Genomic DNA, 13,679 nt, shown 5'->3' with positions numbered 1-13,679 from the left:
AACAGTACCTGCGTTGCTATACTTCGTATCTACAGGACGATTGGGCAGATCTCCTCCCACTGGCGGAATTCGCCTATAACAACGCTACTCATAGCACTACTAAGCAAAGTCCGTTTTACCTGAATTATGGGTTTCATCCCACACTCCTTCCTCCACATATCTTACCATCAAGTAATCCAGTGGCATCTGATTATCTTGCCCAGATAAAGGATTCTCTGGGATTACTCAACAATACCATATCTCGTGCTCATAGCCAACAAAAAAAGTACTACGACCTCCGTAGGAAACCCTCTCCCCAATATGCCATTGGGGATCTTGTTTGGCTTTCTACAAAAAATCTGAGACTAAAGATCCCTAGTAAAAAACTTGGACCTCTGTTTCTGGGACCTTTCCCAATAGAGAAGCTTATTGGTAAAGCTGCAGTACAACTCACATTGCCAGTAGACCTCAAGATACATGCTGTCTTCCATGTGTCTCTACTGAAGCCCCATGTTCCTAACCAAGGAATAAGGCCTACTATCTCACCTCCACCTCCTGTACAAGTGGAGGGTGGAGAAGAATTTGAGATAAAGGAAATTTTGGATTCCCGTTTCAATAGAAGAAGACTCCAGTATCTTGTACGATGGAAGAATTATGGGCCCCAAGATGACACCTGGCTGGATACCTCCGATATACATGCCCCTAGACTGATTCGCAATTTCCACTCGAAATATCCAGAAAAACCAGTTCTAGAGGCCTTCCGGAGCCGGCCTTAAGGGGGGGTACTGTAATGTTCCGGTACCTCTGGAACCCTTGCTTCCATATTTCTCCTCTCTTAATTGCGTCCCATCTTGTATAACAAAGGACGCATATACCTTTAAGACCGGATGACATCACTGCCAAGCGCCGCTATGAGCGGCTATTTCAATCGCCGGTTTGCTCTCACTCATCGCTCGTTCAAACCCACATGTTCATCGCACCTACGCCTGAGAAGTCGGAGCTGCTGACATACCTTCCTTGCTGAACTGAAGCCGGAAACCTCGCTGGTGATCCGTATCTCACTACGGGATCACCCCTCTCCAATGGACACTGTTATTCCTAAACCTATCTAAGTGATAAGTACCCCGCAGGGGATTCTTGCTAACCAATCTCCTACTGTCATCTACTGCAATTACCAAGACTATCTATCTATCTATTCACTATCATCTGCATAAGACTGTTAGCTCTTGGGACTACCTTGAACTATCCTTGCACTAGGTTACTCTGTCTAAGTATACTCCATCTGTGTCCTCTTACCATCTGCACTATACTTGACATCAGAACCTATCTGCTTTACCATCACCTGCAACTCTCCTAATACTACTTCTAGTGCTCACCATACAATAGCCTGTCTCTCATCTATATCCTCATATACTCTATCCCTCCATTAAACATCTATTGATATATATATAGTATATAACAGGCTGTACACGGTGATGAAGTCCTGAGAGTTGGATATGTTGTTCAACAGATTCTCTACAAGGCTACTGAGTGTAATAATTCTGCAGCTGTAAATCCATCCACAAACAAAAACGCATGAACGTTACTCACTGCACCTTCACACCTCAGATCAGCCCCAATCACTGCACATTCACACCTCAGATCAGCCCCAATCACTGCACATTCACACCTCAGATCAGCCCCAATCACTGCACCTTCACACCTCAGATCAACTCCTATCACTGCACCTTCACACCTCAGATCAGCCCCAATCACTGCACATTCACACCTCAGATCAGCCCCAATCACTGCACCTTCACACCTCAGATCAACTCCTATCACTGCACCTTCACACCTCAGATCAGCCCCAATTCCTGCACCTTCACAGATCAGATCAGTGCATGTTTAAGAGAAGTGTACACTACCTTTACTGTAGGTAAGTCTTATTGTCAGCTTACCAATAGGTAAAAGCAAAAGATAGAAGTTTACTTCCACTTTAAACCCACAAGTGCTTTTTTTTACCACTTCTATTATTTATTCTGGCTTTTGAAATGTACAAATACATCAATTTAGAAACTGGATGAAAGGTTTAGCACTGGGAAACACTTTTTAAAAGATAAAATGTGCATTTTATTTACAGCTATATAGATCAGACCAAAATAAGGGAAAAATAAGGGAAAAAAGAGGAGGAAAGAGGGACAAAGGGGCTTTGTTCTACTAGGTATAAGCAAAACTTTGTATTTTTATGAAATTTTGGTAAAAATTAGGAGATTTTGGTATAATTTTGATGAAATGCATTGGAAGGCATGGACATGATAGGGAAGGCAATACTAAATTTGGTATAAAAACCGCCAATCATGTTTTTGTCTCAGTGACCAAGAGAAAGGTGAATCACCCCCCCCCCCCCCTCCACATGGGAACACATACTACTTTGGCAAAAGGCCTAACTCACAGGTGACAAAAACAAAGCCTATGTGCCGAATCCAGATTTCTGCTATCACGGAACAGGTCACCTTGGCAACAGGAGTAACACTTTCTGCTCTCTCCTTCTCAATCTCCCCAGTGTGTAGAGCTACTAAAACTTTAGTAATATATTTTATTTATAAAAACATACCTTTTACTAAATACATACAAAACGTTTCTTTTTCTATTTCCTTTTTCTTTTTCATACATATGTAATTACCTATTCTTTAATAATTTATCTTTATTTCTAGTTGACATTTTTATTTGATGTAATTACCTAATTGACCACAAAATGGAGACAATATGATATAGGAAGGCCGTTCTTAATTTTACCTTTCTTTTAGGCCATGTGAATAACAGAGTTGTCTAAATGTGAGGAACATCTGCAGATGAGTAAACTAGCATGCAATCCGGGATTTTTAATAATCTCTCATGCTGTTTAAAGTGATTATATATAAAAAAATGTTATTTAAAAAGAATAACAAATATTGTAGCTACCTGCTTTGTGCAGTGGTTTTGCACAGAGCTGCCCCGATCCTCTTCTTTTCAGGCCCCCCGTCGGTGCTCTTGGCCATTCACCCTCACCGAGTTCCCCCATAGTAAAACACTTGCTGTAGGGGCACTCGTATGTGCTTGCTCCCGAGCCAGCTCTCTGCATCCATAAGACACAGAGAGTGTGACTCGGCCCCACCTCCCGCACCCACCTCGCTGGCAGTGATTGACAGCAGCGAGAGCCAATGGCTAGGGAGAGACCCAGGAGAGCCTCGGGTCTAGTGCACATAGCAGGATCGAGATTGGGCTTAGGGGAGAGCTACACACTGGAGGTTTTTTACCTTCATGCATAGAATGCATTAAATATAAAAACTTTCAGCCTTTACAACCACTTTAAGCATGGTCCAACCGTAAACTATAGCTGGGTATAATATGGCAGAGATTATGCGGGTGACCATGCCCCCTGATGATGCCCTAGTGATGAAACATGTAGGGGCAGAGCACAGCCACGTAACAGATCACTTCCGCATTGCGGAACAGCCGCGGCCATTTTGAGATATCGGCAGATCATTCCAGATGCAAGGGACAAGGGCGCCAGCCTTGTGAGTGGAACTATTTTATGTTTTCTAATTTTTCAAAAATAAAACAGTGTTATGCTTCAATACTCTCTACAGTCTTTTCCTCTCCCTGAGCTATGATTTGGGACATGGACCCATAGCAACAGATTAGAGATACAGCAATACTTCAAAGCCCAATGGACCTTCTTTATATACATAGGGGCTCCATACTGGCGGGTGAGTGCATACCCTGGTGGGGGTACAGAAGGTGTATTGCAGTGGAGCACTTGTGGATGCATGGAGCATATATTTGAGGTTGGGTTCACACTGTTGCAAATTGGATGCTGGTTTCCCTGCATCCAATTTACATGTCAGGAGATTGTGACCGGGTCTCCATGGGGCCTGTTCACATATCTCCGGAGTGGCTCTGGTGCGAATTGCACAGGAGTCCTGTGCGTCTTCTGGTCTGTTTCAGGTGTGAATTCAGCCATATATTCAGACTGAAATCGGACCTTAAACGGTGAACAGGGAAGCACCCAACCCCTGCTGTAAGTCGCTCTGTACGGCAAAGTGAACCCAGCCTGAAGGATATCCTGTAGTTGCACAGATAACTTGGTGATCAATTACAACTCTTTTGGATGGACTTACATGCACCTTTAGTTGTGAATGGACTTTGTGCACTTTACTGTGATACTGATTACTGATTACACAGCAATTTTGCACTTTCATGTCACATTTTCTAAATGGACTTTGATGCAATTTATTTTAATTTAATTTATGGTTTGATTTATGAGTTGAATATATAGCACTTTAGCACATGTAGCACTTTATTGGTTAAACCATAGAATTTGAGTTGGCCATTGGAAAGGGAGTGCAGCCTTTTACAGTATTTTCCATAAAATGAATCAGAACATCCCCTCTTATAACTTCATACTTATAATGTTATTTTTTCTTATATCAGAGAGCAGACGGATAATATACCCTTAATAATGGCACCTTCCAACTCACCATTAAGGTATCCCATTCATGGCATCCAAGTCAAGCCTCTTACCACAATCCTATTACCAGGTAAGAACAAAATCTCTTGGCACTCAATGCCATCCAATAACTAGTGCATTTCTTATGACACGTGGTAATACACCGCTTATCATAAAGCATACATTTGTTTCGATTCACCAAAGAGTTTGGTGATTAAATAAACAAATGAGACCACTGAGACTCTACGACAGACATAGACAGCAATGGACAAATGCACAGACATTGTACTCACTAATAGCAAGAAAGAGACTAAATGAGACTCATGTAATGGATGAACACAGACAGTGATAGAGGGATTAAAAACTTGTAACACTTTATTTGTAAACAAAAGTATTACTTACAAGTAGGGTTGAGCGAACACCTAGATGTCCGTGTTCGACGGGTTCGGCCGAACTTTAAAAAAAAGTCCGGGTCCGTGTCCCGGACTTTTACCGAACTTTTCCCGGACACCGAACCCCATTGAAGTCAATGGGGACCCGAACTTTAAGGCACTAAAATGGCTCTAAAACACCAAAGGAAAGGGCTAGAGTGCTGCAAATGGCAGCAAAACGTAATTAAGAGCATGGCAAGTGCTCTGCAAACAAATGTGGATAGGGAAATAACTTAAAACAACAAAAAAAAAACAGAAAAATAAAACAATGTTCTTCTTCATCTCTGAAGGACGAGGCCCATATGGAGTAGGAGGGAGGTTGAGGTGGTGGTGGATGTGGCGGTGACATAGGCGTGCGCACAGGGTGTGCTGGGTGTGCCTGGGCACACCCTAATCACCTAGGGCACATAGCATTGCCAGTGAGGAGATGGGAAAGATCTCCCTGGGACCTGCTCTGCTCTATTTCTCCTTGCCTACAGGTACATGGCCCCGATACATTACTCTCCCTGCTGGCAAACACATGCATGTGTATTTCAACTTTGGGGTGCACACCTTAATGCAATAGGCTGCGCACACCTATGGGCGGTGTAGGTGGAAGCGGCGGTGGAGGAGGACCAGGGCCGGATTAACAGCATCATGGGCTTGGTGCTGAGGATTTTGAAGGGCCTTAAGGGCCGTGCCTTGCCATGCACCCAGAGGAGGAAGGGTGCAGCCATGCATGCCTAATTCAACATGGGATGCTGTCTCTGAAGCCCATAAACACATCCATGCATCGCCAACTGTCCCTCCTTGTCCGGCCTTCACGCTGTGTGGGGAGGTTCTGAGGGTGCTGCCTGGGGAAGCGAGCATAGAAGCCAGACTTCTGTGTTTACAAGTGACAGAAGAGCGGTAACAGTGAATATGGCCAACCCGGGGCCTATATAAAAGGTAGGGGCCTGGAGCTGCAGCTCCAATAGCCCCTACATTAATCTGGCCCTGAGGAGGAGGACGAGGTAGCCAACACTGCTTCTTTTCAAAAATTTTAAATGAGGGTACACCCCAAAAGAGTGAGAAAGAGCAAAAATGGAACAATGGGTGGGTAAGGTCGGTATCCATTGCTATTCTGCATAAGGTACGGAAAAGTCCCGTGGGATCCATGCCTGGTTCATTTTAATGAACGTGAGCTTGTCCACATTGTCTCTGGACAGGCGGCTGCGCTTGTCTGTTATAACGCCCCCAGCCGTGCTAAATACCCGTTCAGATAATACACTGGCTGCAGGGCACGCCAGCACCTCCAAGGCGTAAAGGGCAAGCTCAAGCCATGTGCCCAATTTGGAGACCCAGAAGTTGAAGGGGGCAGACCCGTCATTCACTACATGTAGGCGTGTGCACACATACTGCTCCACCATGTTGGTAAAATGCTGCCTCCTGCTAAGACGTTCCATCTGAGCTGCTGGTGCTGCTGTTTGTTGTGGCGTGCTGACAAAGCTTTTCCACATTTCGGCCATGCTAACCCTGCCTTCTGAGGTGCTGGCGGTGCCCTGGTTGCGTTGGCGACCTCCTCCTCCTCCTCCTCTGCCTTGTGCTTCCACTGTGGCCCCGCTGTCAGATGGGAATGCCAGCAGCATGGCGTCTACCAGCGTGCGCTTGTACTCGCGCATCTTGCGATCGCGCTCCAGTGAGTGAATTAAGGACGGTACGTTGTCCTTGTAACGGGGATCCAGCAGCGTGGCCACCCAGTAATCAGCACAAGTTAGAATGTGGGCAACTCGGCGGTCGTTGTGGAGACACTGCAGCATGTAATCGCTCATGTGTGCCAGGCTGCCCAGAGGCAACGAAAGGCTGTCCTCTGTGGGAGGTGTATCGTCCGTGTCCTCTGTATCCCCCCAGCCACGCACCAGTGATGGCCATGAGCTGGCCTGGGTGCCACCCTGCTGTGAACATGGTTCCATCTCCTCCTCCAGCTCCTCCTCCTCCTCATCCTCCTCATCCTCCAGAACTGTGCCCCTGCTGGACAATTGCGTCCCTGGCGTTTGCGTGTGCAGGAACCCACCCTCGGAGCCCCTTGCGAATGACTGCCCTGAAAGCCTTGGAAATGTTACCTCTTCATCCTCCTCCTCCTCCTCATCCTGTGCCACATCCTCTTCCATCATCGCCCGAATTGTTTTTTCAAGGAGGCATAGAAGTGGGATAGTTAAGCTGAGAACCGCGTCATTGCCACTGGCCATGTTGGTGGAGTACTCAAAACAGCGCAACAAGGCACACAGGTCTCGCATGGAGGCCCAGTTAAATTAAATAGCGGAATAGAAAATATGATCCAAAAAAAGTGTATGTATATCACACGTACACAACCACACTGGGCCCCAATTACTATTGTTTGTACCCCTAAAAGGCTAGATGAGGAGTAGGGGGAGTATGGAACAGGCAGCACCCTCAAACCTTCAGAAGTATGAGATGAACCCCAACAACTTGGAAAGGTGGATCTCTCTCACACGTACCGACACAGACTATCCCGCAATTCAATTGATCCTCAAAGGTTTTTATTGAATAGCGGAATAGGAAATATGATCAAAAAAAGTGTATGTATCTCGCACGTACACAACCACACTAGGCCCCAATTACTATTGTTTGTACCCCTAAAAGGCTAGATGAGGAGTAGGGGGGGTATGGAACAGGCAGCACCCTCAAACCTTCAGAAGTATGAGATGAACCCCAACAACTTGGAAAGGTGGATCTCTCTCACACGTACCGACACAGACTATCCCCCAATTTAACTGATCCCCAAAGGTTTTTGATTAAATAGCGGAATAGAAAATATGATCCAAAAAAAGTGTATGTATATCACACGTACACAACCACACTAGGCCCCAATTACTATTGTTTGTACCCCTAAAAGGCTAGATGAGGAGTAGGGGGGGTATGGAACAGGCAGCACCCTCAAACCTTCAGAAGTATGAGATGAACCCCAACAACTTGGAAAGGTGGATCTCTCTCACACGTACCGACACAGACTATCCCCCAATTTAACTGATCCCCAAAGGTTTTTGATTAAATAGCGGAATAGAAAATATGATCCCAAAAAAGTGTATGTATATCACACGTACACAACCACACTGGGCCCCAATTACTATTGTTTGTACCCCTAAAAGGCTAGATGAGGAGTAGGGGGAGTATGGAACAGGCAGCACCCTCAAACCTTCAGAAGTATGAGATGAACCCCAACAACTTGGAAAGGTGGATCTCTCTCACACGTACCAACACAGACTATCCCCCAATTTAACTGATCCCCAAAGGTTTTTGATTAAATAGCGGAATAGAAAATATGATCCAAAAAAAGTGTATGTATATCACACGTACACAACCACACTAGGCCCCAATTACTATTGTTTGTACCCCTAAAAGGCTAGATGAGGAGTAGGGGGAGTATGGAACAGGCAGCACCCTCAAACCTTCAGAAGTATGAGATGAACCCCAACAACTTGGAAAGGTGGATCTCTCTCACACGTACCGACACAGACTATCCCGCAATTCAATTGATCCTCAAAGGTTTTTATTGAATAGCGGAATAGGAAATATGATCAAAAAAAGTGTATGTATCTCGCACGTACACAACCACACTAGGCCCCAATTACTATTGTTTGTACCCCTAAAAGGCTAGATGAGGAGTAGGGGGGGTATGGAACAGGCAGCACCCTCAAACCTTCAGAAGTATGAGATGAACCCCAACAACTTGGAAAGGTGGATCTCTCTCACACGTACCGACACAGACTATCCCCCAATTTAACTGATCCCCAAAGGTTTTTGATTAAATAGCGGAATAGAAAATATGATCCCAAAAAAGTGTATGTATATCACACGTACACAACCACACTGGGCCCCAATTACTATTGTTTGTACCCCTAAAAGGCTAGATGAGGAGTAGGGGGAGTATGGAACAGGCAGCACCCTCAAACCTTCAGAAGTATGAGATGAACCCCAACAACTTGGAAAGGTGGATCTCTCTCACACGTACCAACACAGACTATCCCCCAATTTAACTGATCCCCAAAGGTTTTTGATTAAATAGCGGAATAGAAAATATGATCCAAAAAAAGTGTATGTATATCACACGTACACAACCACACTAGGCCCCAATTACTATTGTTTGTACCCCTAAAAGGCTAGATGAGGAGTAGGGGGAGTATGGAACAGGCAGCACCCTCAAACCTTCAGAAGTATGAGATGAACCCCAACAACTTGGAAAGGTGGATCTCTCTCACACGTACCGACACAGACTATCCCGCAATTCAATTGATCCTCAAAGGTTTTTATTGAATAGCGGAATAGGAAATATGATCAAAAAAAGTGTATGTATCTCGCACGTACACAACCACACTAGGCCCCAATTACTATTGTTTGTACCCCTAAAAGGCTAGATGAGGAGTAGGGGGGGTATGGAACAGGCAGCACCCTCAAACCTTCAGAAGTATGAGATGAACCCCAACAACTTGGAAAGGTGGATCTCTCTCACACGTACCGACACAGACTATCCCCCAATTTAACTGATCCCCAAAGGTTTTTGATTAAATAGCGGAATAGAAAATATGATCCCAAAAAAGTGTATGTATATCACACGTACACAACCACACTGGGCCCCAATTACTATTGTTTGTACCCCTAAAAGGCTAGATGAGGAGTAGGGGGAGTATGGAACAGGCAGCACCCTCAAACCTTCAGAAGTATGAGATGAACCCCAACAACTTGGAAAGGTGGATCTCTCTCACACGTACCAACACAGACTATCCCCCAATTTAACTGATCCCCAAAGGTTTTTGATTAAATAGCGGAATAGAAAATATGATCCAAAAAAAGTGTATGTATATCACACGTACACAACCACACTAGGCCCCAATTACTATTGTTTGTACCCCTAAAAGGCTAGGAGTAGGGGGAGTATGGAACAGGCAGCACCCTCAAACCTTCAGAAGTATGAGATGAACCCCAACAACTTGGAAAGGTGGATCTCTCTCACACGTACCAACACAGACTATCCCCCAATTTAACTGATCCCCAAAGGTTTTTGATTAAATAGCGGAATAGAAAATATGATCCCAAAAAAGTGTATGTATATCACACGTACACAACCACACTAGGCCCCAATTACTATTGTTTGTACCCCTAAAAGGCTAGGAGTAGGGGGAGTATGGAACAGGCAGCACCCTCAAACCTTCAGAAGTATGAGATGAACCCCAACAACTTGGAAAGGTGGATCTCTCTCACACGTACCAACACAGACTATCCCCCAATTTAACTGATCCCCAAAGGTTTTTGATTAAATAGCGGAATAGAAAATATGATCCAAAAAAAGTGTATGTATATCACACGTACACAACCACACTAGGCCCCAATTACTATTGTTTGTACCCCTAAAAGGCTAGGAGTAGGGGGAGTATGGAACAGGCAGCACCCTCAAACCTTCAGAAGTATGAGATGAACCCCAACAACTTGGAAAGGTGGATCTCTCTCACACGTACCAACACAGACTATCCCCCAATTTAACTGATCCCCAAAGGTTTTTGATTAAATAGCGGAAAAGAAAATATGATCCCAAAAAAGTGTATGTATATCACACGTACACAACCACACTAGGCCCCAATTACTATTGTTTGTACCCCTAAAAGGCTAGGAGTAGGGGGAGTATGGAACAGGCAGCACCCTCAAACCTTCAGAAGTATGAGATGAACCCCAACAACTTGGAAAGGTGGATCTCTCTCACACGTACCAACACAGACTATCCCCCAATTTAACTGATCCCCAAAGGTTTTTGATTAAATAGCGGAATAGAAAATATGATCCCAAAAAAGTGTATGTATATCACACGTACACAACCACACTAGGCCCCAATTACTATTGTTTGTACCCCTAAAAGGCTAGGAGTAGGGGGAGTATGGAACAGGCAGCACCCTCAAACCTTCAGAAGTATGAGATGAACCCCAACAACTTGGAAAGGTGGATCTCTCTCACACGTACCAACACAGACTATCCCCCAATTTAACTGATCCCCAAAGGTTTTTGATTAAATAGCGGAATAGAAAATATGATCCCAAAAAAGTGTATGTATATCACACGTACACAACCACACTAGGCCCCAATTACTATTGTTTGTACCCCTAAAAGGCTAGGAGTAGGGGGAGTATGGAACAGGCAGCACCCTCAAACCTTCAGAAGTATGAGATGAACCCCAACAACTTGGAAAGGTGGATCTCTCTCACACGTACCAACACAGACTATCCCCCAATTTAACTGATCCCCAAAGGTTTTTGATTAAATAGCGGAATAGAAAATATGATCCCAAAAAAGTGTATGTATATCACACGTACACAACCACACTAGGCCCCAATTACTATTGTTTGTACCCCTAAAAGGCTAGATGAGGAGTAGGGGGAGTATGGAACAGGCAGCACCCTCAAACCTTCAGAAGTATGAGATTGTGTTCACTGTACCCCACAAAGATTGAGTTCACTGCACCCCACAATGATTGTGTTCACTGCACCCCACAAAGATTGTGTTCACTGCACCTCACAAAGATTGTGTTCACTGTACCCCCCAAAGATTGTGTTCACTGCACCCCACAAAGATTCTGTTCACTGTACCCCACAAAGATTGTGTTCACTGCACCCCAAAAAGATTGTGTTCACTGCACCCCAAAAAGGATGTTGTTCACTGCACCCCAAAAAGGATGTTGTTCACTCCACCCCAAAAAGATTGTGTTCACTGCACCCCACAAAGATTGTGTTCACTGCACCCCAAAAAGATTGTGTTCACTGCACCCCAAAAATGATTTTGTTCACTGCACCCCAAAAAGGATTTTGTTCACTGCACCCCAAAAAGGATGTTGTTCACTCCACCCCAAAAAGATTGTGTTCACTGCACCCCAAAAAGATTGTGTTCACTGCACCCCACAAAGGATTTTGTTCACTGCACCCCAAAAAGATTGTGTTCACTGCACCCCAAAAAGGATGTTGTTCACTGCACCCCAAAAAGGATTTTGTTCACTGCACCCCAAAAAGATTGTGTTCACTGCACCCCACAAAGGATTTTGTTCACTGCACCCCACAAAGATTGTGTTCACTGCACACCAAAAAGGATTGTGTTCACTGCACCCCAAAAAGATTTTGTTCACTGCACCCCAAAAAGATTGTGTTCACTGCAATCCAAAAAGATTGTGTTCACTGCAGCCCAAAAAGATTGTGTTCACTGCAGCCCAAAAAGATTGTGTTCACTGCAGCCCAAAAAGATTGTGTTCACTGCAGCTCACACACAGAAAAATGGATGTGGATCACTGACACCTGCCTATCTCCAATCCCACACCACACAGCAATATCGATTGTAGTTTGTAGAACACAGTTTCCCTAAAATTCAGCAGACTCTGTCCCTAACAGGATTGAGAAGAGATCGTAGATCAGGATTGAGTGCAGATTCACCCCACCCCCCACACAGCAATATCGATTGTAGTTTGTAGAAGACACTGACCCTATAATTCAGCAGACTCTATCCCTAAAATGCCTACAACTCGCCCTGCCTAAACACTCCGACCTGTCCCTCAATTCTATCCGGACACAAATGGTTTTTTCCTGCCTATCTTTCCCTAATCAGCAGCCAGCACGTTGATGTGTGCTCTGTCCCTGAATCTAAGCAGCATAATGACGCCGCTGCGGCTGCCTCGAACTTATAAAGACTTGGTCACATGCTTCAGACGGCCAATCACAGCTACTGAGACATTTGCAGGCATGGCTGGGATGGCTTAAGGCACACCAGTTAAACGATTGTTGATTGGCTGTTGAAAGCCCGCCATGAAAAGAGCGCCAAAGCATGCAAAACCCGGAAATAAAACGACCGAACACGGATTTTTACCCGAACATACAGTAAAGTGTCCGTGTCCGTGTTCGGGTACAAAAAATCCAATTATTCGGTACGAACACGAATAATACAGTCCGTGTTCGCTCAACACTACTTACAAGGAGGTAGACTGTATTAGGTGAACCGTGCACAGAGATGATGTGTCGACATGGCAAGATGGAACAAAAGAATCAATGTAATTAGTATGCCCAGGACTAAGCACAAGACCCCACAAGATGATGGTGATATTGGTGGCGTCTGTGGCCGCTCGCTATGCATGTCCACACAGTACAACTTAAAATGTTAGAGGGAGTGGGCCGCAACATGTTTCGAAGGCTCCATCCCCTTTGTCAAGCCTGCCGAACAGGAGGATAAAGCCGATTGAGAAGAGAAGGATCTACACAGCTTTTTTGTTTTTTAAAAGGACTTGTCAAAAAACTATCAGTGCTTTTATTTACTTTTTACACTTTTTTGATGATTGAGTAGGTGTAAAATGTACCCCTACTCATTCACTTAGGGGGCCAGGATCTGGGAGCCCTCTTGTTAAAAGGGGGCTTCCAGATTCCGATAAGCCTCCCCGCCCACAGACCCCCACAACCACCGGCCAGGGTTGTGGGAAAGAGGCCCTTGTCCCCATCAACATGGGGACCTGAAGGGCCTAGTATAGATTGGAGGTCCACGCTGTGTTTTTCTCAAGTTTTATTGCTAGCAATTCTTTTGTTTACATGTCAGCTGTTGACAGTTGATGAGTCAATGGTTGATAAGGACACTTAGTGATACTGCAGGCAGACTACAAGTACCAGAGACTAATAAAAAAAAAAGGAACAAATAAAAAACACCTCAGTTGAATACTTAGTTAAAGTGGCTGTAAAGCCTTAAAGCAGAGCCCAACCAAAAAGGGGAAGCTCCGCTTGTCTGCCTCCTCTCCTCCTCCAGTGCCACAT

The 13,679-nt window shown here is 44.8% G+C and overlaps 1 protein-coding gene across 1 annotated transcript in view; it reads left to right on the top strand.

Annotated features, from left to right (window-relative positions):
• Positions 1 to 13,679, top strand: part of LOC309566677 (beta-1,4 N-acetylgalactosaminyltransferase 2-like) — a gene marked incomplete at both ends in the record, with an annotated part of 345,172 nt that overhangs the window by 132,703 nt on the left and 198,790 nt on the right. Inside the window, one exon of the mRNA XM_082271932.1 lies at positions 4,432 to 4,538. Within this exon, the coding sequence (XP_082128058.1) occupies positions 4,432 to 4,538 (107 nt within the window). The remainder of the gene's footprint in view (positions 1 to 4,431; positions 4,539 to 13,679) is intronic.

The sequence above is a fragment of the Pelophylax lessonae genome (assembly GCF_965119305.1).
Source record: "Pelophylax lessonae genome assembly, chromosome: 11".
Taxonomy (NCBI): domain Eukaryota; kingdom Metazoa; phylum Chordata; class Amphibia; order Anura; family Ranidae; genus Pelophylax; species Pelophylax lessonae.
This window is presented reverse-complemented; position numbering and strand designations above follow the sequence as displayed.